The 26,522-nt window shown below is 40.3% G+C and overlaps 1 protein-coding gene across 2 annotated transcripts; it reads right to left on the bottom strand.

Moving 5' to 3' along the window:
* Window positions 1–560: 560 nt before the first annotated feature.
* On the bottom strand, window positions 561–26,339 carry wdr35 (WD repeat domain 35). 2 transcript variants are annotated; one of them, XM_026152761.2, is made up of 28 exons: window positions 25,967–26,339; window positions 25,758–25,875; window positions 24,498–24,569; window positions 24,286–24,378; window positions 22,531–22,659; window positions 22,301–22,434; window positions 21,749–21,914; window positions 21,506–21,648; window positions 20,238–20,363; window positions 19,863–20,048; window positions 18,293–18,328; window positions 18,123–18,183; window positions 17,458–17,602; window positions 17,014–17,083; window positions 16,684–16,737; window positions 16,150–16,259; window positions 15,809–16,028; window positions 15,628–15,708; window positions 14,984–15,120; window positions 14,573–14,776; window positions 14,272–14,418; window positions 13,167–13,299; window positions 9,872–9,982; window positions 6,981–7,145; window positions 4,372–4,512; window positions 4,020–4,176; window positions 1,513–1,753; window positions 561–945 (listed from the first exon to the last, which is right to left on the bottom strand). In XM_026152761.2, exons 1-28 carry the CDS (start codon window positions 25,988–25,990, stop codon window positions 795–797), a joined length of 3,555 nt encoding a protein of 1,184 aa, XP_026008546.1. In that variant the 5' UTR covers window positions 25,991–26,339; the 3' UTR covers window positions 561–794. The 2 variants fall into 2 exon arrangements, with proteins under 2 accessions (XP_026008546.1, XP_026008547.1); XM_026152762.2 differs by lacking the exon at window positions 18,293–18,328.
* Between the last annotated feature and the right edge of the window lie 183 nt (window positions 26,340–26,522).

Raw genomic sequence — 26,522 nt, 5'->3', positions numbered from 1 at the left:
AACTCACACATTTTGAGTTTTATTTCTTAAAAATTGATCCCTCTCCTCTTGCTCTGTAGTTTTTCTTTTTATGTGAAATTACAGACCTCGAAAATTTCGTCCTTCTTCCATGTACTAAAAATAAAATGGATAACAGAAGCTGTGCCCTGGCGACCACACAAAGAGAGATTTCATGTGGCTGGATGCACTTAGTCTTGAGGAGTACTGAGACACTTCATTTCTTGCATTCTGGTGACTTTTTTTTTGCACCACTTTGCACGTTTTCTGCTCCAATTTATGTTAGAAATGTCTTCTTTAAAAGGTCTTGGTGCTAACCTTGTCTCTCTCTTTTCCAGCTCTTCCAGGTCATGAAGTCAGCAGTTTAACACAGGAGATGCCCACACTTCCCATTCCCCGGCCACCTTCTCCTGCTCTCCTGTGAAGACACCGGCCCAGCTAAGAGAGTGGGCTTAACTTAACTCAATTGGCGTCTCCGCCAATGCTGAACCATGTTGAAGAGATCTTCAACATGGTTCAGCATTGGCGTCTCCTCCGGTTGAACAAAGAAACAGTTTAAGCTGTTTTATTAACAGAATTATTTATTTACGTGAAAATAGATACAAAGAACCAAAGTATTTTACACTGCTTATAGTAAAAGTCAAAGATTAGGGTGAATCTTGTTTTGGTAGCTCCTCTGTAGCTGCCTGTTCAGGAACTTTAACTTTAAACTTTAAGCCTGAAAGTAGTTAAAATGATTTAACATTTCTCTGTTTTCTATGAAAATAACTTATATTTTCTCATCTTTTGTTCTCCTTTTACAGTATAGGAGTGTGGCACAGCGGGCAGCAGTTATATTTGCTGATTTCTTGATCATGAGCACAGTGTTTGCACACACTGCAAATCCAACAACTGTATTCCTGGACAGGCAGACCAGTTACGATGCAAGTGCGAAATCTTTCCTCCATCCTGACAAAATAAGGACAAAAAAACACAAAAGACAGAAAGCTGCTTCAGGTCATACTGTCATCAAAACAATGCACCAGTAAAAGGGCTACAAAGGAAAGACCAGAAGTTTAGGCCACTGATTCCTGCTTTCGGTGCTCCATTTTAAATGTGTTTAACTTCGGTTCTGGTTTTGAGTCGTGGCTGTTTTCTCGTTTTGTAGTTCTAGATTTAGTTTATTTCATAAACCTAAGGAGATGAATCACAACACAACATTTGGGGCTAATAGCTGCAGTTTCTCTAATGACCACTAGTCCTCACAGACTTCCCTTGTTGGTTACTTTGCAGTAATTACAAGGTAACTGTATCTGTTCATTGCACTGCACTGCTTAGAGATGAAGCTTGCTAATCAACTAACCAGCTACAAACTTTATACTCCACCATGTCTTTCAACTATCATCGCCAAAATCAACATAACAGTAAAATAAAATAAAAAAAGTTTACATCTAGACATAATTTTCACAACTTTGGGAGATGACGCTGCTCTCAGTTTGATGATAGAGTTTGAAGTTAATTAGCGATAAATCTCACCCCTCTGATGATGCGTTCCACTCGATCATGCGACTGTCCTTTGGGCTGTGCTTTGTAAAGATCTCCAAGGCCAGATCCTCATAGGCCTGCCGCTGTTCAGGATCAAGACTCTCCAGGGATTCCAGCTTAATAAAGGCCTGTGAGCAGGTGCCAAAGGCGCGGTTGGCTGCAGAGCAGACAGCAAGCAGAGAATAGATGTCCACAGGAGGGATCACGTCCTCATACTCACGCAGGTGAAGAGCTTAAAAAAACAAAACAAAAACCAACAAAATCAATTAATAATAAATAGTGAAAAGTCAGGCTTATGCTGAGTATAGGACAAGTGAAATTACAAAACCGCCAAAGACCAAAAGATATGTAAATGAAAAAATAAAATTGATCATTTCCCAAGGCACTAATCTGCGATCGTTCCTTCATAAATCGAGGCTAAGTGGCTTCACTGCAGCTGATGATTAATGTTAAATTTAGAAGAAGGATTACGGTTAACCAAAAGAACTTTTTGCATATCTGGTAAAAATATGCTTATCTATGCAAAGAATGTTTACACTGTAGACATACGACCATTCAGCTCCATGTCAAGATCTATGAAAGGCCAGCAGACGTGACCAGGAAAATGATTTGCTTCTCACAAACGACAGTGTTTCAAAAGAGAATCGAAAAACGACATAAACACATGAAATTGAACATATGCCACAGCAATATAAAAAAAAAGAAAAAGCAACAACCCATTTTTAACTTGTGCTTATGACTGAAGAGTTCTTCCTTCAGTCTCTCCACCATCTGCCCTTTGCTATGCACGTTTGTGAAAAATCCATTGTTAGCTGGCACTTATTTTTCAGCTGCATCTCTTTCCTTACTTTCTCCCTGTTGCTTACACCTTTCCTTTAAGTAAGTAAGTAAAGTTTATTTATTAAGCGCTTTTCATAGACAGGTAGTCACAAAGCGCTGCACACAGAGATTAAAATAAACAGTGCGATAAATAGCAAAATGCACAATATACACAATATAGAGTTTAAATGTAAATTAAAAATATAAAAATGTAAAAAGCATTGGTCAACAGAAAGCTTGTTTAAACAGTAAAGTTTTTAACTGTTTTTTAAAGGATTCCACAGAGTCAACCAAACATAGTTGTAGAGGTAGACTGTTCCACAGCCTTGGTGCCACAGACTGAAAGGCTCTGTCCCCTTTCGTCTTCAGACGTGTTCTGGGAGCAACCAACAAACTGAGTCTGTGAGCGGAGACGGCGAGCAGTAGTGTATTTTGTGAGAAGCTTGGATAAATAATCTGGGGCTTGGCCATTTAGTGCTCTGTACGTTAAAACAATAATTTTAAAACGAATTCTAAAATCTATTGGGAGCCAATGTAAAGAACATAAAATAGGAGTGATGTGAGCTCGCTTGCTAGAGCGAGTTAGTAGTCTGGCTGCTGCGTTTTGTATAGCTTGGAGGCGAGAAAGAGATGATTTATCCAAGCTGGTAAACGGGGAATTACAATAATCTAAACGCGATGACACAAATGCATGGACAATTTTTTCCAGTTCAGCTAAGGAGACCATATGTCGCAATTTAGAAATATTCCTTAAATGAAAGAAACAGGAACGAACTTTGACAATCCATTACACCTGATGACTTGTCCAAACTTATTTGTAGAGAAGCACGCACTGTAGACACTCCATGTCTTGCTTAGAGAGAGAAGGGCAAGCCTTTGTGCACCTTTAGGGACACTGTGGCGAGAGCATAAAGGTCTATAGGTAAGGGTGACAGAGAGAAGGTGAGTTTTGTAAACTCATTCCTGTTTTTATAATATTGCTGCTTTTGATGGCTGTTCCTCATGCCAACTGGGAATCTCCTGGCAACGCCCCATTGGCTATAATGAGATTTAGATTAACAGGGCAACATTTTAGCCTAATAAGCAGTCTTGAAATATGTTACACTAAATGAGAGAGTTTCTCAATTATGACCATTATTAAATAAGCAAATAATAACTACAGTAATTTTGGGCCACACTGCTGGTCCAAAAAAATCCAACAGAGGTAAAGGAAATGAGCTGTAAAGAAAAAAGCTGAAAGGGAAAATGGGAAAAATTTATCACAGTGATTTTTTCATCACACCGCTGGAGCATATGGAAATGATAAAATAGACATTTGGTTAATTGCTCAGCCCTAACACACTGTTTAAAAGACACAAAGAACAGTACAAAACATGCAAAAATGCTCGTGTAGTCAAAAAAAAATATTTTCACTGTCTCTCAATTTCGTACAGTTTAAGAATTCAGCAGATTAAAACAGCAGAAACAGAACAGCAGAAAGGTTTCTTGTTGGTATTTTGTATTCAACTTAAAGTACAAAACCAAGTTCATTTGCATCAGTTTTTTAAAAAGAGAAGCAGAAAATTCTCACATTTTAGAGAGAAAAACAAAAAAGGTAAATCAATGTGTATATATTAGAATATAAAGTATGATTATATAATGTAAGTAATATAATAAGTACTACAGGAGTGATTTGGCACCTGTGCGCATGGCATTCTCCAAGTAGCCATCGTACAGCTGCCTCTGAGCGAGCAGGAAGAAGTGATATGCCTCCGCTCCTCGCCAGGCATTGTCCACAATGCGATTGTCTGCAGATGTTGCATCTTCCTCCAGCAGGCTAGCAAGTGCATGCGTTGCCTAATTACAGACAAAGATACACACAATGATATGAACACAAACCTCTGTACACAAACAGATGACGTCTTTCCACATAAGCACAAGAATGACTCTTTTCTCTGAAACACATCACAAATAATTTATTCAAACAGTTACAGCAGAAAAATGTCTAATGCACTGGAAAGATTTGGAATAGTACGTGTGTACATGGTTTACCTCCGTCTTCTTTCCTTTGCCTTTGCTCTGCTGTGACGTCTTCACCTGCTTGTGGTAATTTTCCACTAGATGTGCTGCCAGCACGTAGAGCTTCTTCACCCTCAGAGGTCGTGTCCTTTTCTTTGCCTCCTCATCTGCTATCTGCAAACATAAGCCACACTTTCACAAATGTAAAATGGTAAATGGTAAATGGCCTGTATTTATATAGCGCTTTACTAGTCCCTAAGGACCCCAAAGCGCTTTACATATCCAGTCATCCACCCATTCACACACACACACACACACACACACTGGTGATGGCAAGCTACATTGTAGCCACAGCCACCCTGGGGCGCACTGACAGAGGCGTATTTTTCTTTCTCAGCAACCTACACTCAGTTGCGTAAAGTGACAAAGTGAAAACATGTTTTCAGAACTTTTGCAAATGTATTACATCAACAAGTATTATTTATTTGCTTTATTTCAAGTTTATACCAGGCCTATCTTCCCGATGTGATTTGTTCTGTGTCAACATACAGCGGGGAAAATAAGTATTTGACACATCAGCATTTTTATCAGTAAGGGGATTTCCAAGTGGACCATTGACACAACATTTCCACCAGATGTTGCCATCAAGCCAAATATTGACGTCATACAAACAAATCAGAACATATAAGTATACAAGTTAAACCACAATAAATAAAGTGAAATGACACAGGGAATAAGTATTGAATACATGGAGATAACAAGGGGCAAAATGACATAGAAAGCCAGGAGATCACCTGAAATCTGTCAGTATTGATAGAGAAATCCTGTCCCCTATCAGTACTAATTGATATCAGCTGCTTTAGTCCTAATTGATGGCCTATAAAGGCTCCTCATTACCCAGAAGGCACACAGGAAAGACTTCATGATGGGTAAAAGCAAAGAACTCTCTCAAGATCTTCGTAATCTTATCGTTGAAAAGCATTTTGATGGGAATGGTTATAGGTGCATTTCCAGAATGCTGAATGTTCCTGTGAGCACTGTGGGGGCCATTATCCGGAAATGGAAAGTGCATCAGTTCACCATAAACCTGCCACGATCAGGTGCTCCACGCAAGATCCCTGTCCGAGGAGTCCAAAGAATAATCAGGAGGGTTCCCCAAGAGCCAAGAACCACTCGGACAGAACTTCAGGAAGACCTTGCATCAGCAGGTACTGTTGTTTCAAAGAAAACTATAAGCAATGCACTGAACCGCCATGGCATCCATGCACGCTCACCACGCAAGACTCCATTGCTGAACAAAAAGCATGTCAAGGCTCGGTTAAAATTTGCGCAACAGCATTTGGAGAAGCCTGTGGATTATTGGACGACTATAGTATGGTCAGATGAAAGCAAAATTGAACTTTTTGGCAGTCATTCTACACACCATGTTTGGAGAAGAAATGGCACTGCTCACCACCCCAAGAACACCATACCAACAGTCAAGTTTGGGGGTCGAAGCATCATGGTTTGTGGCTGCTTTTCAGCAAGGGGTACTGGCAGACTTCATATTATTGAAGGCAGGATGAATGGAGAGATGTACCGGGACATTCTGGATAAAAATCTGCTGCCATCTACCAGGAAGCTAAAAATGAAAAGAGGGTGGACATTTCAGCAAGACAATGATCCCAAACACAAGGCCAAGGAAACAATGAAGTGGTTTCAAAGAAAGAAAATCAAGTTGCTTGAATGGCCCAGTCAATCACCTGACCTAAATCCCATAGAAAATCTATGGAGAGAACTGAAGATTAAAGTTCATAAAAGAGGCCCAAGGAACCTTCAAGATTTAAAGACCGTTTGTGTGGAAGAATGGGCCAGAATCACTCCTGAGCAATGCAGACGACTGGTCTATCCATACAAGAGGCGTCTAGAAGCTGTAATCACCAACAAAGGCTTTTCTACAAAGTATTGAATAAAGTGTGTTCAATACTTATTCCCTGTGTCATTTCACTTTATTTATTATGGTTTAACTTGTATACTTATATGTTCTGATTTGATTGTATGACTTCAATATTTGGCTTGATGGCAACATCTGGTGGAAATGTTGTGTCAATAGTCCACTTGGAAATCCCCTTACTGATAAAAATGCTGATGTGTCAAATACTTATTTTCCCCGCTGTAATTTGCAAAGCACTGACTAATCTTTCATGGAACAAACCAGAATCTTTATTTGTTAACTCTTTTCCCAAAAAGATAATATTTGATGACCTCAATAAAAACGTGATCTGACGACCTTTAGTTTCTCTTTTTTTCCCCCAAACGTAGCTGCACAAGCAGAGACCACCCTCACTGACATCTCATGCAAACCCAGTCATTTTGTTTTATAAAAAAAGCCTGAAATATGACAGGAACCATTTAGGAAATATCGTTAAGGGATGCTCCTAGTAGGCTTTCAAGGCGTAAAGAGTTAATACACTTTGGCAAACTTGAGGCAAAGTGTGAGTAAAGGCATGGTACATTTAACTTTTTAAGGACTTTCTAATTTAAGTCCATATTAAATGTAGGACCTAACTTGACTAATGAAAACATACAGCAAAATAAAAATTATATATGTGTTTAAAATTAATCTATAAAGCTGGTTTACATGAAAAAGAATGTTGACTTACCTTAAACATGAGTTTGGCTGCATCAAGAAAATGGTGAGCTTTTCGATACAGCTCCACTGCTTCCAGAGTTTTATTTTTCTCCAAAAGATGTGACGCATATTTTGAAAGGAGAGATTTAATCTCCTTCATATTGTGTGTCCTGGCAAGTTCCACTGCTTTGTTCCACTGCAGGAAAAACATTCAATACAAATTAAAAAAAAAAGTAAATATGTCTTTTTATCATCTTTTTCATGTGGGTGCGAGCTTCCTCCAGGTACTTCCTACCAGAGGTGTGGACTCGAGTCACATGACTTGGACTCGAGTCAGACTCGAGTCATTAATTTTATGACTTTAGACTTGACTTGAAAAAATGTTCTAAGACTTGTGACTTGACTTGGACTTTTACACCAATGACTTGGGACTTGAATTGGACTTGAACCGGTTTACTTGAAAAGACTTGATATTTTACCCCAAATATAAAATTTAACACGCATATTATATAGAGATTGAAAATGTGACGTCATTCACGGGTAGAACCGCAAAGGATTCTGGGAACTCGTGGCAAGCGGTACTAGCGCACGCAGGCTTTCAATTGAAATCAGTTATACAGCGATAAAAAGAAACACAAAAATTTCAAGAAGCTGTTGTATTATTAACTGCAATAGCTGGTCGCATGACAGCCACGGGAAGCCGACGGGTAAAGAGATCGGTTGTTATCGGATTACGTCGTTGAAGAGAAATTGTTCGAGCCATGTTTCCGAAGTAACAAAGAGGCGACTGGATTGCAGCCATTCAAAGATCAAATATAACGTCCTAGAACACTCCAGCTCACAGGTTAGTCTGCTCCAAGCATTTCCACACAGGTCAGTCTGCTGTTGTAGTTAATGCGTCATTTTTCTTAACATAATTGGTGATATAGGTTACAAGCAAGTCTGGCGCTGAACAGAAATTGTCGCGCTATGCTCCTTTGCTTGTTGTGCATAAATAGTAAATTGTCCTGACACAATATTGCGTTTCGCTTCTGTTATTATGGTACATTGACAAAAACACATACTTTTATTCACAGGATAAAACAGTTGTTTTGTATCACTAATTGTCCAGTACGATTACAGCATACAGTATTGTTGTCACTGCTACATTTCTGTGATGCTACCAGAAATTATTTCCACTACTAATTAATTACCGTTGAGCTCAAAGGTCCTATTAATAAACGGTTAAGGAATGTGTATTTATGACGACGATTTGTGAGACTGGTAAACTTATGATAGGTACGATGGTCTTTACTTTCTACACGGTGCATTTCAAGGTCCTGCACCCATCCGTCGGTAAACTGTACCTGGGCTTGTTGCAGTGACCTGAAGTTACTAAACTTCATGAGTGTATGCACTCACTCCAAGAACCGTATGATTATAAATATGCATATAAATATGCTAAGATGAGATAGCTGACTTCATCTAACTAGCAAATGTTTTCCAGGCTACGTTGGTGATACAGTTTTTTTTAATGTGTATGATATTTTTGTCATGCGATTTTAAAGCCGGTCCTACAACCGCATCCAAGAATAACATGCAGCTTATCTCAGAACTGTCGGTGAAAATTATTCTTGGAGCTAGGTTTAATTGAGCTGCATTTTAAAGAGGTGCAATTTCACAATTTGTGTATATTTTCTAAGTTCACTATTTTGTCATGTGTTGAGAAAAACACAGATTTAAAAATTACATGGTCTAATATTTACATTTAGCATAACTGCAACATGCTTTTTTTCGGGGTTTTTTTAAAGACTCGAAAGGACTTGAAATTCAAAGTTTCAGACTTGTGACTTGACTCGGACTTTTACACCAGTGACTTGAGACTCGACTCTGACTTGCCTGACATTACTTGAGACTTGACTTGAGACTTGAGGATAAAGACTTGAGACTTACTTGAGACTTGCAAAACAATGACTTGGTCCCACCTCTGCTTCCTACTACTGTCAAACGTTGTTCATGTTCATCAAGATAAGTAAATTAGTGTTTCCAAATTGCCTGTAAGTGTGAAAATGACTATTGGTTGTTTGTCTCTCTGTGTTGTCCCTCTGTGTACAATGCCTCCCAGCAGGGAGATTACAATAAGCTATTATTTCTGGGAAGTGCTGAGATTTTCAGTATGTATACCTATAGAATCTGTCACAAAAAGAATGATCAGAACTGAATCTCTCATGGGCAAAAGTTTTTTGTTTTTGTAAATTTATGATTAAACCATAAAATAAAAAACTTTCGAGAGAAAATGGTCATTTAAAAATAATGTATTTCTATAATTATTATGAGAAATCACAGTTTTTAACATGAATCCATGTTAGAACTGCAATTAATATCCCGAATCCAATGGGCATTACTCGGATGTAACACTGCTGTTCTTAATTATCTCGTCACAAAAGCAACAGCAGTGTGTCGTGACGGGTTTGGAGAGCAGATCTGGACAATTTAGGCACAAACACTGTTTTTCAGAGATCTGGGATCTAAGACAACAAGATGGTTACAGGCAAAGTAGCTGACAGCTTGCCTGTTTTTTTGTCAAATGTGCAGTATTAACACAGCAGGAGAAACCGCCCTTAAGGAAGGAAGCTGGGGCTCCTAATGACATATTCTTTTAGAAGAGGAGACCGCCAATAAAGCACAGATTTAACATCCTTTAAACTAAATCTACCTGTAAGACAGCTCCATCCTTGGTTTTTCAGGTGTCGTTCCTATTTTCCTGGGCCAACATTTACACTGGAAGAGTCCAGTGACTTTGAGATAAGCATTCACACCCCGGAGCTAAATATCACTCAGGCATAGGTTGGGAGTGGGAGGACAGCAGGAGGCTCACTGACTGTAAATCACTCAGCGTTGCTCAGAAATTGTGGCGCCAAAGTTTTTCTTTCCACCTCTCACCTGGTTCAGATGGACACACGTATCGACGGCAGCTTTGGGCTGGTTGCACTTCAGGTAGGCGTTCACAGCCTGTTCGCACATGCCAACTGTAGCAAACATCTGACCGATCTCCTACAGCATAAATATAGAAAAGATGTTGAAGAGTGATTGTGATTTAAGGTAACATATTTAAAGAAACTGGCACTGTACATATCTATCTATCTATCTATCTATATATATATTAGGGGTGCAACAATACACAAAATTCACTGTTCGGTTCGATACTTTGGTGTCACGGTTCGATATTTTTTCGATACAAAAAAAATGTTCATGCCTTTTTAATTTTTCATTTATTAAATTTTCACGGCACATTCCGCACCACATCTCTCTGCGTTCATCATTTGTTTGAAGCCAGCTCACCTCCTGCAACTACTTTTCCGAGAATACATGCTTCTTTTGTGGTTCGGACTCCTTCTGACATTACTTTGGAGGTGGAGGAACATCACAGTAATTGCTTAAAGGAGCTTGCTTCTTCGACATCTTTAAGAGTTCTAAACAAATGTCTGTCCTCCTCCTGAAAATCTTATGTATGTAAACACGTGTTGCAACTTCTTATCTTGTGCCCGTTTTTTATTTTGACAGCGAATGCGCACCTGCGGACCACTTATGTGCAGCCCTGGTTATTTCACTTGTCATATTGCAGCCACAGAAATTCTTTTGTCCATGAAACCATAAAGCTGCACTTTCTTTTTGCCTTATAGTCTGATTTGTCATAACTTTTCCGTTTTGTGGTAAGCTTTTCTTTGGCTGTCACTTCTTCACCCTGACCTGTCTTATTTGGCTCAGCAGAACTAAAATATTGTGGCGAGCTCAGACAAGGAGGAGACGGAGGTATCGTTTGGTCTTGCTTCCCGTGAGCTAGCCAGGGAGCACAGCCGTTTATTGACATCTGCAGAAGAACACTGCCGCTAGCTAACTGCTCAGCGCGGCAACAGCACAGCAACAACAACAACACACAGGGCGCCCTCTGACCCCGGAAGGACACACTGTCGCAGCGAGAGGGCGTCACCCGTCACTATGGCAACATAAACAAAACATAACTGTACAAACAGAACCCCGAACAGCCCTGACCCTCTACATAGCCCCCACCTAAGGGGTCAGTCGTCCCCGACGACCCCATTACCCCACACAAAGTCCTGCAAATGTCCAAGTGCCTTCTTTTGGCGCACCGGCCGGTCACGACCGGAGGGGGGAAAATTCACTCGGGTCAGAACATGGGGTGCCATCATCATCCCACTTCTGACACCAATGTGGCGAGCTCAGACAAGGAGGAGACGGAGGTATCGTTTGGTCTTGCTTCCCGTGAGCTAGCCAGGGAGCACAGCCGTTTATTGACATCTGCAGAAGAACACTGCCGCTAGCTAACTGCTCAGCGCGGCAACAGCACAGCAGCAACAACAACAGCACACAGGGCGCCCTCTGACCCCGGAAGGACACTCCGTCGTAGCGAGAGGGCGTCACCCGTCACTATGGCAACATAAACAAAACATAACTGTACAAACAGAACCCCGAACAGCCCTGACCCGCTACATAGCCCCCACCTAAGGGGTCAGTCGTCCCCGACGACCCCATTACCCCACACAAAGTCCTGCAAATGTCCAAGTGCCTTCTTTTGGCGCACCGGCCGGTCACGACCGGAGGGGGGAAAAGTCACTCGGGTCAGAACATGGGGTGCCACCATCATCCCACTTCTGACACCAATGTGGCGAGCTCAGACAAGGAGGAGACTGAGGTATCGTTTGGTCTTGCTTCCCGTGAGCTAGCCAGGGAGCACAGCCGTTTATTGACATCTGCAGAAGAACACTGCCGCTAGCTAACTGCTCAGCGCGGCAACAGCACAGCAACAACAACACACAGGGCGCCCTCTGACCCCGGAAGGACACACCGTCGCAGCGAGAGGGCGTCACCCGTCACTATGGCAACATAAACAAAACATAACTGTACAAACAGAACCCCGAACAGCCCTGACCCGCTACAATATATATCCTGCTGCTTTTACACACGCACTCACATAACGATCAACCTCTCACATGTTTAAGCTTGCTGCAGGAGATTTCACTTGTCATGTTTGCATAGTAAGCTAACGATTGATAAGACGATGTCAGAGGAATTGGTGCACAAATTATCATCACTCACCAATACACAGTTCGCGCAATTGCAAAGTGAAAGCAAAAAACAAGCGCAAATTCAAACGCGATTCCAATATGTCACATATTGGCAGTGGCTCACCGATGCCAATGACATAATTACCCAGCTACATTTCCGAAAGAATGCAAAACCATTGACATATATTTTTCCTTCCTACGATAGCCCGACGGGCAGGGCAGAGATAGATTTTGGTAGCCCGACTGGAAGAATCGCTAGCCCCGGGACGTCGGGCAGGCGATTTTGTGAGCCCTGTATCTGATTGAGGAATCACTCATCTTTGGAAAAGAGAGTTTATTACAGAGAAATGGCTCTTTCCAAAATAAAAGCTATACTATATGCTTCTTCTGGGCTATATTCTCAGCAGCATATTAAACATATCAGGTCCCCATAAGAAGAATCATGTGCTAACGGCTGTCTAAATAACTCGGGTAAAGTTTGTAGCATGCGTGCTTGTTGTTTTTGTCTGCTTCCACGTGTCTTTGCACTAGGATGATGTCGGTGTAAATGTGCAGTCATATTTGTTGTGTTCCCACTAGTGCTGTCAGCGTAAATCTCTTTGAAATGACGTTGGCAAATCTCCGTTAACGAGCTACCACAGATGGCCCGTGCATGGGGCTGGACAGCCAACACGTTAATGAGCTAACTGCGCTAACACACTAGCTCCCACCCATGTAATTGAGCTTTGCATGGCACATCCAACATACTGTTTTACTTTAGTCCATGACGCGCTTACCTTCAGGGTCATACCTCACATGAAAACCAAAATAGTTCCAAACGCCAGATCTGAATGAGGGTGGGGGAGGTTCAATTTGCCATGTTGCAAGGAGAGCTTAACTTCTGTCTCGCTAGCTTGCCCTGCGCTCAGTGAATCTGCGTTCCACTACTCCGCCTAGGCTGCACTGTCGAGCGCAGATCCACTGAGCGCTCAGCACAGACAGCATCGTCAGAAAGAAAGTTGATAAAACAATTTAAAAATTTATTTTGTATTGTTCGATACATATGGGTACCGAACCGAAAGCACTGTATCGAACGGTTCAATATCGATACGAGTATCGTTGCACCCCTAATATATATATATATACATTTGATCCAAGAGCATCTGATTCACCTGTAACAGCTTATGATTCTCTGGCAGAGCGGCGGTCAAACGTTCAAGGCCATCGTAGTCCTCTAGCATGTAGTAGCATTCTGCGAGTCTCTCCTGGTTACGACCCTTAATATAGTACTGCACAGCACTGACCCTTGAAAAGAAATCATATTTAAAGTTTTTTTTTTTTTAAAAAAGGGGGGAAAAAAGCTGCGGCTGTTCTCTGCACTTCTCTCCCAATCCAGCTGATCCATTTTGCCAACCAAGAGTTCGAGTGCTTCAGATTAAATCAAATGTTTTCCCAACAATTTTCTCCAACAAGGAGTGTACTTGGATAACGAGTTAAAAATGGTTTACGAAATATAAAAGATGTGAAAATATTAGACAGTCTCCTGCACAGCAGTAAACAATCAGCTGACAATCAATCTGAAAGTGAAACAATAGTCACTACATGCCAGTTCAGTCAGCTCTTAAATCCAGTGTTCTCCGAGTGAGACTGAGCCAGCTGTTCAGACTGACAGACACATCTGATGACTGTATGACAGGAGCACATAATCTCTAAAATGAATAATCACAAACAACAGAGGTCAGAGCCACAATTTGAGGTCTAACAACTGATGACCAGATATACACCTCTCCTCATGGCTGGCATACAGGAGCAGTCGACGCAGACCCTCTCATCTCGTTGCCTCCATGATTGTCTCCATTTTTATTTCGAGTAATGTCTTCCTCAATTACATTCTGCTCAGGATCAGATTGAAAAGGCCTAACATAACATCTTAGCAGCCACTTCATTATTAACATGAAGTGGTTGCATATGTGTTAAAAGTTGTCTGCAGGTATCCAGAGGCACTCGGTTACACAGGACACCTCTAGTTTGCATAAAGTAGCCTGAAGTTCAACTTTATTCAACTGAGAACTGGCCACCTCATCCCATCCGCACAAATGAATGCACTGCAGATCTGATTTGATAGACTATAAAGGATGAAGGATGAAAATGACAGATTCTGTGGGCATGTATCATAAAGTTTAAAAAATGAAAAAATGAAACCAGTAACACTTGAAGATTAGATTGTAAGAGAGAATCAACAACCTCAGAAAAAAGGGGTGAATAAAACTTCAATACCACTTCTGTCTGTCAGCATAGTAGTCTCCAATGGCATTGTTGGCTTGTTCAAGCAGAGCATCATCACTGTCCCCAGAACCACTTTTGAGCAGGGCCAACACTTTGAACCAGTCTCCAAGCTTGATTCTGAGACTGATAGCGAGATCCCTGCAGTGACAGACATGGTCATTTTGCACCATATTTCACAGGATGGGGGAAGAAATATGTACTGGAGCAACATTAATAATTCACTTCACTACAGGAAATTTAAATGGGAGGTAGTAGGGAGATTTTTTTGGGATACCAGAAAAAGCCACTGTACCTGCGATCCATATCCAGGTACATGCGTTCAGCTTCCTCAAACCTGCTAAAGTAAGCCGCCACTTCAGCCTGCTTCATTGGCTCGCTCTGCAAGTTTCCCAGGCGCTTGACAAACTCAATGCCCTGATAGTCTTTGCAACGGACAAAAGCCTGCTCAGCCGTCTTAAGGTCCAGTTTCTGGAGGGCTGCCTCAGCAAGCAGACGCCTGGCAGATTTAGAAAGGAGAGTGTTCTTTGGCTTACAGAAATAATGTAGCACCAAAACATGCAAAGAAAATTTAATCACTGCAAAAGGAAATTGTAGCAGAACACTGAAAGAATGAAAAGGATAAAATAAAGACTTGATTACTACATATATATATTTAAAAAAACAATATTGAATTAAGAACAGAGGTGGAAAGTTTTTTAATTACCAAAGTCTTGGATGAGGATTGTCTTCAATGAACTGCGAAGCTTCTTCAATGCCCACTTTTTCAATCAGTGCCCGACTGTCTCTCAGGGAGCGGATTTCAAAGTTGATGAGGTTGTCTTTGTTTGGTCTCTCTGGATCCTGTAATGGAATATTCCTTATTTAAATGATAATTAAGAATAGCAGTGTCAAATATTTTATTTTGAAATTTCAGTCGCTGGGGCCATGGCATAGTCAATAATTTAGGTGATTGCCAAGGTCACAGTGTCAAACTGCTGTTGGTCAGTCTGACCAGAACCTGTAGCAGTTAAGAGTAATGGTCTGTGCAGTTTGCAGAGCAAGTGAAAACTACTGTCACAGCTCCTATGCAGGGCGATTGAACTGTAGACTGAGTGCAGGATGAGGAACTCGCTGGAAAAGCAGCTGAATGATGTGGATACGTGTTAAAACCGACCTGTCCGAGTCGGCTGAGCTGAGTCAAGATTAGCTAGCTAGCACTGAACTTTCCAAATAAAATGCCTACATATTCACCCTTAACATCTTATAGTCTTTCAAAAACAGACATACTTGTGTAAACATAGTTAAAAATAAATATGACTGCATTACATATTATATTTGGGCTTCATGCAACTTGTTTCAGACATTTACCTTCATGATTTCATCAAGTAGGACAGATTTGATTTCCAGATCTTCAAAGTTGCAGATGTATCCAGATGTTTGGATGGGTTCCTGTTTTTTAAATAAACAAATTACCCTCACTAAGAATAACATTAATGTTAGTGCAGTCTAAGTTGGAGCTGTACATCAGGCATACTACTTAAGGACTCACCTCTGGGTCTAAGTTTCTAAATACATACATCCTGGTCTTCTCCATCATAGCAAACAGATCAGGGTTATCATTTGCCCACTTCATGTCCCAAACATCTTTGCGCTCAAACTTAGATGGATCTCCTGTGGATGGCTGGTTTCCAGTCCCATTATCTGTGGAAGTGTGAACTTCCAGATCCAACAGAGTCATAATACCCGCGATGTCGATTATGGCCAGACGACTGAAGAAAAATAAGCATTATACACGACGACATTAGACTCAAAAATACAACCTAAAATTACTCAGTAAAGCACACCTGTTACTGGTGCTAACCTGTAACACCATAAAACACCAACACTTACCTTGAGTTGCAGTTTAGGGAGAGATAATGGGCTCTGTTGTTCAAAGTGTACTTCTGGACGAGAACAACATTTGGGAGACTGTATCTGTGGAGGGTGCCAGACTCACGACCCTGTGAAGACGTACACACAGTTATTTTACTCTTGATTCCATTATATGGTTCATTGCCAGACTGACGTGGATACAGCAAGCAAAGAAAACATGAATATTCACATGTACAAATTATATAAAAAAAACATATAAAACAACATATTCATATGAATCAACTCCAGTTATAGCTAGCTTAATCATGTCACAGACCAGCCTCTCAGACTGAAGAAAACTCTGGTTAATATTTGTTTAACTATGAAGAAATGTTTTCACATTCAGACTTTACTTGGGGAGGCTGAGCACAAGACAGAGAGAAAGGAGGCACACAATTCACATGCAATAGTTACAGCTTTAATCAGCTGTATTTGGGGGTGTGAGGTTGTTAAGTTTCTGCGGTCTGTATTTTTGTTCATGTGCATCTTTTATAAATTCAGGTTTGTACATACCACAATCAGGGTCTTATCTGTAGCTGTAATGCAACAGATGGGATCTCGAGTTGCCTGAAATAAAACATAAGTGCACATACACAACGTGAGAATCACAATAATCCATCTTACTTTAAATTATAAAAAATATCCTTTTCTCACCAGTCAGTAGTTAAATAAGTACTTTTAAAGCCATATATCTGTATATTTTAATTGCATTAACAGAAACACTTGAGAGTTCAGAGATAAGAGTGTTTAATTTGAATGTAATCAGATAATAAGTGTTAAGTTTAGAACAGAAGAAGTGTCACTTTATTGAAATGTAAGACAGGAGATACACAACGTTCTTACTGTGAAGGCCTTTGTGAAATCTGGGCTGGTGTCACTAGCTCCAGATGGAGTGCTGTCGATGTGATAGACCCTGGAGGTGCAGGAAGTCAGAACACATGAGAAGGAGCCACAGAGACAGACAGCCAGACAGGCAAACAGCTTCTAGTTCACCTGACGTGACTTGTAATCCAGGTGTTAGGATAGATCTGGCAGAACATTAGTTCACACCAAGCCGCTGGTCTGGAAACTCACATGAATGAAGCCTTTTTATTGCACCGTCATTATCAAGTCTCACACAGCAACAGTGAGACAGTAAACCTGTGGTTTCATCCACTGGCTCACAGATTCTAACACTGTGGTGACCTGGCCTTCCCGTATCTTTCCATGATTTACTCTCTGGCTAATACCTGGCTTTGTTCTATACCCGTCCAGTCCCCGTGACCAGTTTGCAACATGTGAGCTCACCTTTCCCTTCCCTCCTTCTTTGTTCTTGTCACTTGGTTGATCTCCAGGGCAGTCAGTTTTTTTGCCACTCTATACTGCCACATGTAGAAAGCTTCTTTGGATGCAGCGATAACGTGGGTTTTAGTCATGGTAACAAACATTGGATCTGAAGAAATAAAAAAGTGAGCATCACATGAGGGAGAAGATTAAAATATATAACAGCATGGGACTGTGTGAATCTAACAGTGCCAGCTCTGAAAAGATCAAAGCTTCTCCGTGGTTAAAACATCAGGGTCTCAATATGTAAAAGCATGCTGTGCCCTTGAGAGGACCCTCATTTCATACAGATGCTCAAGGTTATTGTGGGTGACAGCAGTAATCTCACAGCACACCTTGAACATTTTCTGCAAATTAAATTTTGTGGAGAAATTCTCAAACAGTCTCCAGACCTACTGTTTGACACACACTTCATTTAACGCTGTTTATCAAGTTGGGATATGCAAAGCCCACTGAGCAACATAAAGGCAGCCAGTGTTCAGTGCTAAAGGAAGCTGGGTGGCTGGAGGTAGGATGTAAGCTATGTCTCTATGAATGTGGTGTGATCTCTCACACTGACTTAAAGACAAACAGTGGCCTTAATCATACCAATGCTGCACCACAAGTATTTCTCATCATATGAAACTCACCGATGTCTATGTATTTTGAGTCAAGTGGTGTCCCGATGGAGTTGAACAAAATCAGGACATACTGAAAAACACAAAATGGAGTGACATTATCCTGCAGGTCAATTTAAAACTTTATGTCATAACAAATTGTCCTCTTTTTTGGGGGTGTGAGCTTTTAAATTGTACATTACCCTCCCATGACTCGCAGATTCTACCTCAGCATCCTCCTGTGTGGCGACGGATTAGAAAAAACAGGAGGCAAAACAGCAGAGAAACATTTGTGATCCTCACACTAGTCCAAATCCACTATTTTTATTACCTCTGTTGCTGGATTTCTCTAACTCTACAACTATGGCTGGGCGATATATTGATTTTTAAAAGATATAGCAACATAATTTCATAGCAATGTAAAGAATCACCAGTGCTTGTATCCAACTCTCAGAACCTGAAGTTCTGGTCCAACAACAAATAATAACTTAAAATTTTAGCAAACAAGGTTTTGCAGTTGGAGCACACTGAGAAGGAAATTACTCTTCAAAGCCAAGGAATTAAAAACAATCATTTTTATCACTCAGAAAATGGCATGTGCCTTATTCATGTTTAAACCCTGGCCACATTTGCAGACTATAAAGTTGGTAACTTTATGCACCAATACTCTAAACAACACATTTTAATTATCTTTATCTTAGTTACACTGCATAAAAACTTAAAAACAACAATTAATAAATAAAAACAGAAATAACAAAGTAACAAAAGAAAATTTTTGTTTTCATACATTCTCATTACATCTGACATTTATTGAATCTACATGAGTTCTATTAGAGAAGTTAACTTAATGTTAACCTGTCTATGTTCAGAACTTAATTTACTTTAACTCATTCAGTATTCCTTATAGGGAATGCAATGTGGAATGTGTAGTGTAAAAATGATTTATGCTGTTTAGTTATATTTAAGTTTTTGTTAAAATTTTTCTTATGTCATTTTTAATTTTGTTAAAATAACTTAACTCTGGGTATAAATTAACTCTTTGTTTTGCAGCTCTTATAGTTAGCTAATTTGTTAGCATTTGTTTCCCCCGTGTCTCTAAGTCGGTCTGATGGAATGTAAAGCCATCTAAATAAACCCTCTCTGTCTCTGTCTCTCTTTCTCGCTATCCAACCATCCATCTAATTTTGGTCCATATCACCCAGCCCTTCAGTATGAACCTTAAAGATACTTTTTGTAAATTCTTGTGTTTAAGAATTATTTTTAAACTTTCAAAAGTAACAAAAATAAAAATTATCAGCACAATTTAAAGAAATAATATCATATAGTAAAGTCATAGATCTATGACTTTACTTCCAAAATGTGCATGCTGTGTTGAAGAGAAAAACTAGTTAAATTAGTGCTCTATTTTCCAAATAGCACCAGTAGAAGACTAGCACTGTAAGTCTGTGGAACCTTTATTTAACATATTCTTATTTGCAGTGGTGGCCAAGGAAGAGGCAACGCCTGGTGAGAAGCTAAAACATAATATCAAAAGTTACACTGTAGCACACATCAGAGAGCAGAACACACCCACTTGTAAATGGCTTCCCCCTGGTGGCAAATTTTTCAGTAAAATTCTGCAGAGGGTAATTACAAAAAGTACCTTTAAAGTCATACAGAGTAGTAATTTGTGTATTAAAGTAGTCTGTAGTGTTTGAAAACAGCAGAGATCTGTCAGTATTTTGGTTGCTTCTACTATCACTTTAAGGTCATGTAATCTATAGGCGCTCATACCTGAGGCTGGGTGTCATCTGCCTTGCTAGCCAGGATGCAGAAGTCCCCAGAGGTGGTGATGGACATCAAGCTTTTGACATACTTGACAAACTTCTCATTGTTTTTAGTGTCCCAGAATACCACGCAGTACTCTTGGCGTTCTGGCTTTGTGTAGGCGTACACCACCGTGCTGCAGCAGTAGCCCCACTGTTACAAGACAGAAAAAGGATGGATAGATACAGCTAAACCCAGACATATGATCATAGACTGCTTAGCTCTACTGTTTTAGCTATCAAAGCAGATTAAACCTTCCAAACAATGATAAACCTAGAGATTTACCATCATGTTCACCAGGGCAAAAGACATTTTTCATGAATCACATGTGTTGGCATGCACCTTATAATCTGGTCTAATGTTGGCAAAGTAGATAAAGGACTCCACAGCCAGGGCAATGCGCAGCCCTCCTCCCTCCCAGGCAACTCCTGACATCTGCTTCCCAGGCACTTTGAGAGTTCTAAGATGCTGCACAGACAAAGAAGATCATTAACGAAAAAAATGTCACACAACTTTTTAATATCACTTCAACTAACCAAACCTGTGAAGTACAAACATCCAAAGAGTTCTTCTCAGTAATCACAATGGTTTCAGTCCAAAATGTGCACAAAGTTAAAAGACAGTGTTTGGCTGTCTTTAAGAACACTGTCTATCCATTTTCTGACACTTATTTCAAAGATATCCAGACTTTATTCTTTAGTAACTACCAACAGTGGTCAAAGGTGACAGCAGAAGTACATTTTAACTCTCCTCACCAAAACAGACTGATACAGCATCCACATCCACAATACTGATGCTGCACCGATCCATCTCTCAAGCTCTTGCTGGCTTGTACTTGTGGGTGGAGTCCAACACCCACTGGGACTGACTAATAGACTGCACTACTGCTTCCCTGGAATCGTCCCTGTACATCTATATCCAGAGCTTGGTTTGCATTGCTGACAAGCAAGTGAAAACAAACAAAACAAAACAAAAAACAACAACAACAATAAAAAGAAAATTGCTGTTCTAATTCCACTGTCTAGAGACTTGCAGGAAGACTGTTATCTTTATAAACTGACTCTTTCATCAGACCTGTGGAATATGAAATGCCCATTTTTGTATATGAATAAGAGTGGTTTTTCATCTTTTTCAGGTTTTTTAAGTTTCAGTGTTTCAACTATAAACTTATTTTCTTGAAATGACCCATCGGTCCCCTACACAAAGCTAGCTTAAAAGAAAAAAGTGTGCATTTGTAGGAGAGATGGTTGAAGACAAACTAATTTGGTGTAGTGGGTTTGTTTGCTTGTTGCTGCAGAGTAAAATCTTCTTTATCGATTAAATCCGTTCTATGGTACAGACTCTCCTCAGTACTGAGATCATGCTGATATTGTTGCCCTTTCGTAGATTACTGAGGATTACTGATTATTGTACTAAGCAGTACAAAATGTGTTGAAAGTCTAGATAAAATTATGTAAGTCAAAAATCAGGCTCCTCTGATCAGTGAACTTTGAGCCAAGATTTCCAACAATATCAGCTCCCCATGCATGCTTAACCTGGATCCAAATGACAGTACCAGATGGTATATAGAACAGCAAAATCCCATCTTATATCAAAGCCATAATGCTCACCTCTCCAAACGGAGTGTAGAACTGCACCACATTGAACTCTTTCTCCATTGCACCTCGAAGGGAACCGGCCACTGCCAGCACACTGCCACAGTGGTTCCACTGGATACTGACCACATTCATCAGAGTATCAATGCACACTGGGTCTGAAGAAAAGGGGTATGAGCACCAAAAAAAGAACTGTAAAAAGGTTTAATTTAACACGAGTGACGAAATTTGAAATTAAATTTTGTTTTTGTGGCTTACTTTCATCGCTTTCATAACGCATGATCTGACACCTTCCATTGTCAAAACAGATGGCGAGACATGGACAGTCCGGCTCGACGTAACCCCCGCTTCCTGCATACCAGTGGATACCTGCTATACTGACAGCTCCAGTCACATTGACAAGACAGCTGATGGTCATTTTCATCTGAAAGCCAACACGAGTCAATAAGAGTTAGCATATATCCTTCCTCTGCTTGAGTCACAGTGAAGTAAAATAAAATAAAAAAATATTATAGTTGCATTATTTAATACTTTTATATGCACTTGTTTTATATCGAGTCTCAGCTGGTTTTCATGTTTATTTATGGTCATGCTAGTTTCTGTCATACTTTATCACAGTGGAATAGAGGCGGAGATGGGGATGGAAACAATTAAGGTAGCTAGAAAACTAGAGTTTATGACAATTCATTAACTTGCTCAACTATAAGGAACTATAACTATAAGAAAAAACAGCATTATGTTCAACTCTGAATCATGCAAAGCTATTCTAGTAGCATACAGAATTAACTGTTTTTAAGCTTACAAACTTACTATGAAGTTTCCTTGATTGTCATAGATGTGTACTTCACCATTTGCCATGCCGAAGAGGAGTATCTTGCTGTCCGGCGACCATGCCACATGAGCAAGCTGGCTTCCCTTTAGCTCCTTACCCCAAATCCGATTTCCTTAAGAGATGAGGATATATAATAAAGGATATATTCATATTTACATACTCAGAAAATTCCACAAATATTATTTTTGTTAAGTAAGCAGCAGTTTACCATCTACAGATCCAACGATGACAGCCCCATCTTCATACACAATACAGATCTTTTGACCATCTGCATTCCAGCTCATGCTCCTCACTACTGACTTGTTCCTGTTGTTGATCATCTCTTCATACCATGCACCTTAATAGACCAAAAAAAAAATGTTAAAGACATGTTTTTTTGTTTTTTTTTTACCTGTTTCTGTATTTTGCCTGCATGCAGTAATGATCAAATAATGCTAATAAAGAAAAGAACTAAGGACATACTTACTCTGTCCGGCATGTGGTTACCATTGGGTCACGCTGTACCCAGACACAGAGTGAAAGTATGTAATTGAGCGTGACTGCCTGACAACTTGGGCTTGGCTCAGCGCAAAAGACGGACGACCTCATTCTCCTGTGGATCCACCACCCATAAGAGGGGGCATAGGTATCTGATGCCATGTCGACTGGGTCACACCCAAGGTCAATGTCAGGGTCAGAGGCTCTACTGGCTCGCTCCCCAATTACTAAAACTGCTTATAAGGACATTAAATCTCACCTATCTGATGAGGAAGGAACCTGAGCTACTGTATGAGTTCGAAACCAAGTGTGAACCAGATTGTGGAAGGAGCCCTATGAAGCTTGGCGAGCTTGTGGGATTCTGAAGGAAGTAACCTGGAAGACACTGGCAGGATGTGGGCTGTGAGATCAACTTTCAACGCATACGGATCAGTATTTAAAGTTTTACTCTCATCATCCACTGGAGCACAAACTGGGTGTCATCAGGACACTACAACACAGATACAGCGGCCAGAGAAGCAGAAGAACATCATATCAAGAGGGCCCTGAGTAAATGTGCTTATCCCAGCTGGATATTTGTCAAAGCTGGGAAGGAACTTAAAGAAAGCTCCGAGCAATCCAGGAGAGAAAAAAGACAACTGCTGCCCAATCGAAAACCTTTAGTGATCTCTTATGTGTCTGGAGTATCGGAACAGCTGAGACACGTTTTCTCTAAACACCGTGTCTCTGTGGCTGTCAAAGCCCAAAACATGCTGTGCCAAAAACTGGTCCACCCCAAAGATCGGGTTCCCCGGCACAAACAGAGTAATTCAGTGTGCGCTGTAAAGTCCCAGGAGGATTGTCATGATTTAAACATCGGGGAAGCCAGACAATCTCTGGCTAAGTGGATGGCACAACACAGACGAGCTAACTCCTCAGGCCAGGACAATGATGAGGATGTACACATCCTGGACAGGGAGGAACGCTGGTTTGAGCGGGTAGTCAAGGAGACCATTTACATAAAAAGGGAAAGACCATTTCTGAATTGATGGGAGGCCCTGAGGGTGCGTCTTTCACCATCTTACAATGCTTTAATCGAAGGTACTACCCAACTCTCTGTGAATGGTACTCATGGCCACTGATCAATTGCCATTGATCAGTAGTTCATGAACGGTCATGACAATTTGCATATTAATGATCAAGAAACGGACCTCACAGTCCTTTGTATGTCAGTGGTGCTAGTTTCATAATGCAAATGTACTGTTTACAAGCCTGGTGAAACCTGCAGCCAGCTGAGACTGAAGAAGTCACTTAGATGAGTGATAAAACGTTTCTCCTACTGAAGACGCTACATCAACATGAACAGAATCAACACTTGGCTAGCTTGGGAACGCCTGAGTCTTCTCCTGGAAGAGCTTTAGCATGTGGTCAGGGAAAGGGAGGTCTGGGTGTCTCTGCTTATACTGCTGCACCAGGAGCAGCAGTACAAGCTGGATGGAATAATCACCTCTATAAAGCATCCACACAATGATGAGTCCATTCTGATCACTGGTCGTCAGCTTTTCATGCTGTTCATTCCACGTGACCACTTGCACTGCACCTGCATGGGAGGCAGTTATTGAATATTAGATCATTTTCTGATGTCTCATTTTAGAATTGTGAATACTAATATCCTATAACTAAAACTGGCCAAAAAATACTTAATACAAAATAACTCACCACTGTGTCCCTCTAAAGTCTGGTTCATTGAAAGATTACTGGGTGCAGCAAGACCTTTAAGTTTAGCATCATCTGTTTACAAAGGACGGTAAAAGAGATCAGATCATCACCAAGTAACTGTAGTTCCAGAGGTGTTTATAATGGTTAGCAAATATACAATCATGTTTCCCAAAATAGGTTTGGACAAGTAAATATGAAAGTAATGATTTAAAAATCATGCAAAAAGATCTACAAAGACAATAAGACATAAGATGCTGAAACTGATCAAATTTTGTTTGTTTTTTCTCTTTTTTTTTTTTTTACTTGCAACCTGTTTAGGATATACCTAGTCTCTTGCCCTGTGAAAGTTGGTGTAGGTACACCAACTGACCCTGAATTGGATAATAAAATCACAATATTATGCAATAAATGTCCAAATGTATAAATTAATAAAGAAAAATAAAACATAATTTAATAAAAGGGCTTATAAAATGCAGCAGACAAAAAAAACACTAATTTCATCAATCATTTCACACATTTTCTCAAACATTAAGAAACAGTGGCCCTAACTAACAACAGCAGGTTGACTGAACATAGCGGCACAAGAGCTGAGCCAACAGTATTATGAAAGTGTAAAACGATTTCCAAGACGCTTTAAGAGCATTTCAAAATACCTTAAATCCGAATCACATTTGCATTACATAACAACTTGGACTGTAACAAATGCACACAGCTGAATGTATGGGGTGTTATTCGTCATTGCGACAATGTGACATCAATATACTGTAATGCTACCAGTGACAAGCAGGTTGTTTATGCAAAATAGCTCTTAGGTACACCCATTAGGTAAACCTATTCAACTATCATTTAACATAAACATATCATCAACCAATTAGACGGCAGCATCAATTAGTCAATTTAGTCACGTAGACATGGTCAAGACAAACTGATGAAGGATGAATGGAACACTAAAAATGGAAAAGAAAGATGATTAAAGCTCCTTTGAGTGTGCCATGTTTTACTGAGACCCTGTAAAGCCAATCAAAAGGTGGGATGCTGTTTAAATTTTTAGTTTTGGAGGATAATCTTACATTAATTACCTTGCAGTCGCACATTAAAAAAAGAGGACACCTGGTCATCCTAGTTGCACGTGTTTATAGTTGTTAACGTTAACGCAAATCATTGTTTACTTTCTCTAACCATCAAAGGGTTTCTCTGAGGTGCAGGAAATCCTTCTGTGTGCATGCCTCTGTTAGTCGTGCACCTTTTTAACTATCTTACCTGTCTGAGTCTCCAGCTTCAGTACTCTCAGAAGACCATCGTCTCCTCCGCAAGCGATGAAGCCTTGATCTTTGTTCCAAGACACACATTTTAGATGGATATTATTGGGAATAGCGATCTACAAGACACGGGAGATAACTGTTACCCAACACTACGTCCTCCTGGCGTACTTGTGGCCAGTGAGCTGTGTCAGATAACTGCGAACTTACCTTTTTGCTGAGGTATATAAACATGGTTGTGGCGATAATGTTACATTACACAAATAACAGGCACATTGAAATTTCCAGGCTCCAGCATTTGGTGAATGTGACGATTACTTTAGCATAGATTGCTGACTTAGCTAGTTAGCGGCTAGTGTTAAGTGGCCAATGGTAAACTGTTACCGTCAGCTAGAGACGTTCATAAAATCATGACTCACAAATTTAAAGATTCCCTGCAGATAAAGTACGTTAAATCAGCAAATATATTGGAAAACAGTTCAAAATCGATGTTTCGTAGCTAATGGTGGCTGCCTTGGGTGCTCAGAGCCTGTAGCTTCCCTCGGTCTCCCGTGGTAACGGTAAATCGGAAACTGGGAGACTCGGTGCTCCCTGGTAGTTGTAGTTTTTTTATTAGCTGAGGCGAAAGGCATTGGACAGCGCTTCCAGTCATGTTTGGTAATGTATTTTCTCATGTGCCCAAAAGATTATTCAAATACGTTTAAATATTTAAGTTATTACATATTAAAAGACAAAAATATAACATTTCCTGATCATAGACTGTCTG

The sequence above is a fragment of the Astatotilapia calliptera genome, chromosome 19, assembly GCF_964374335.1.
Source record: "Astatotilapia calliptera chromosome 19, fAstCal68.1, whole genome shotgun sequence".
Lineage (NCBI taxonomy): Eukaryota > Metazoa > Chordata > Actinopteri > Cichliformes > Cichlidae > Astatotilapia > Astatotilapia calliptera.
The sequence above is the reverse complement of the archived record's forward strand: the minus strand, read 5'-3'. Positions and strand labels throughout refer to the sequence as shown.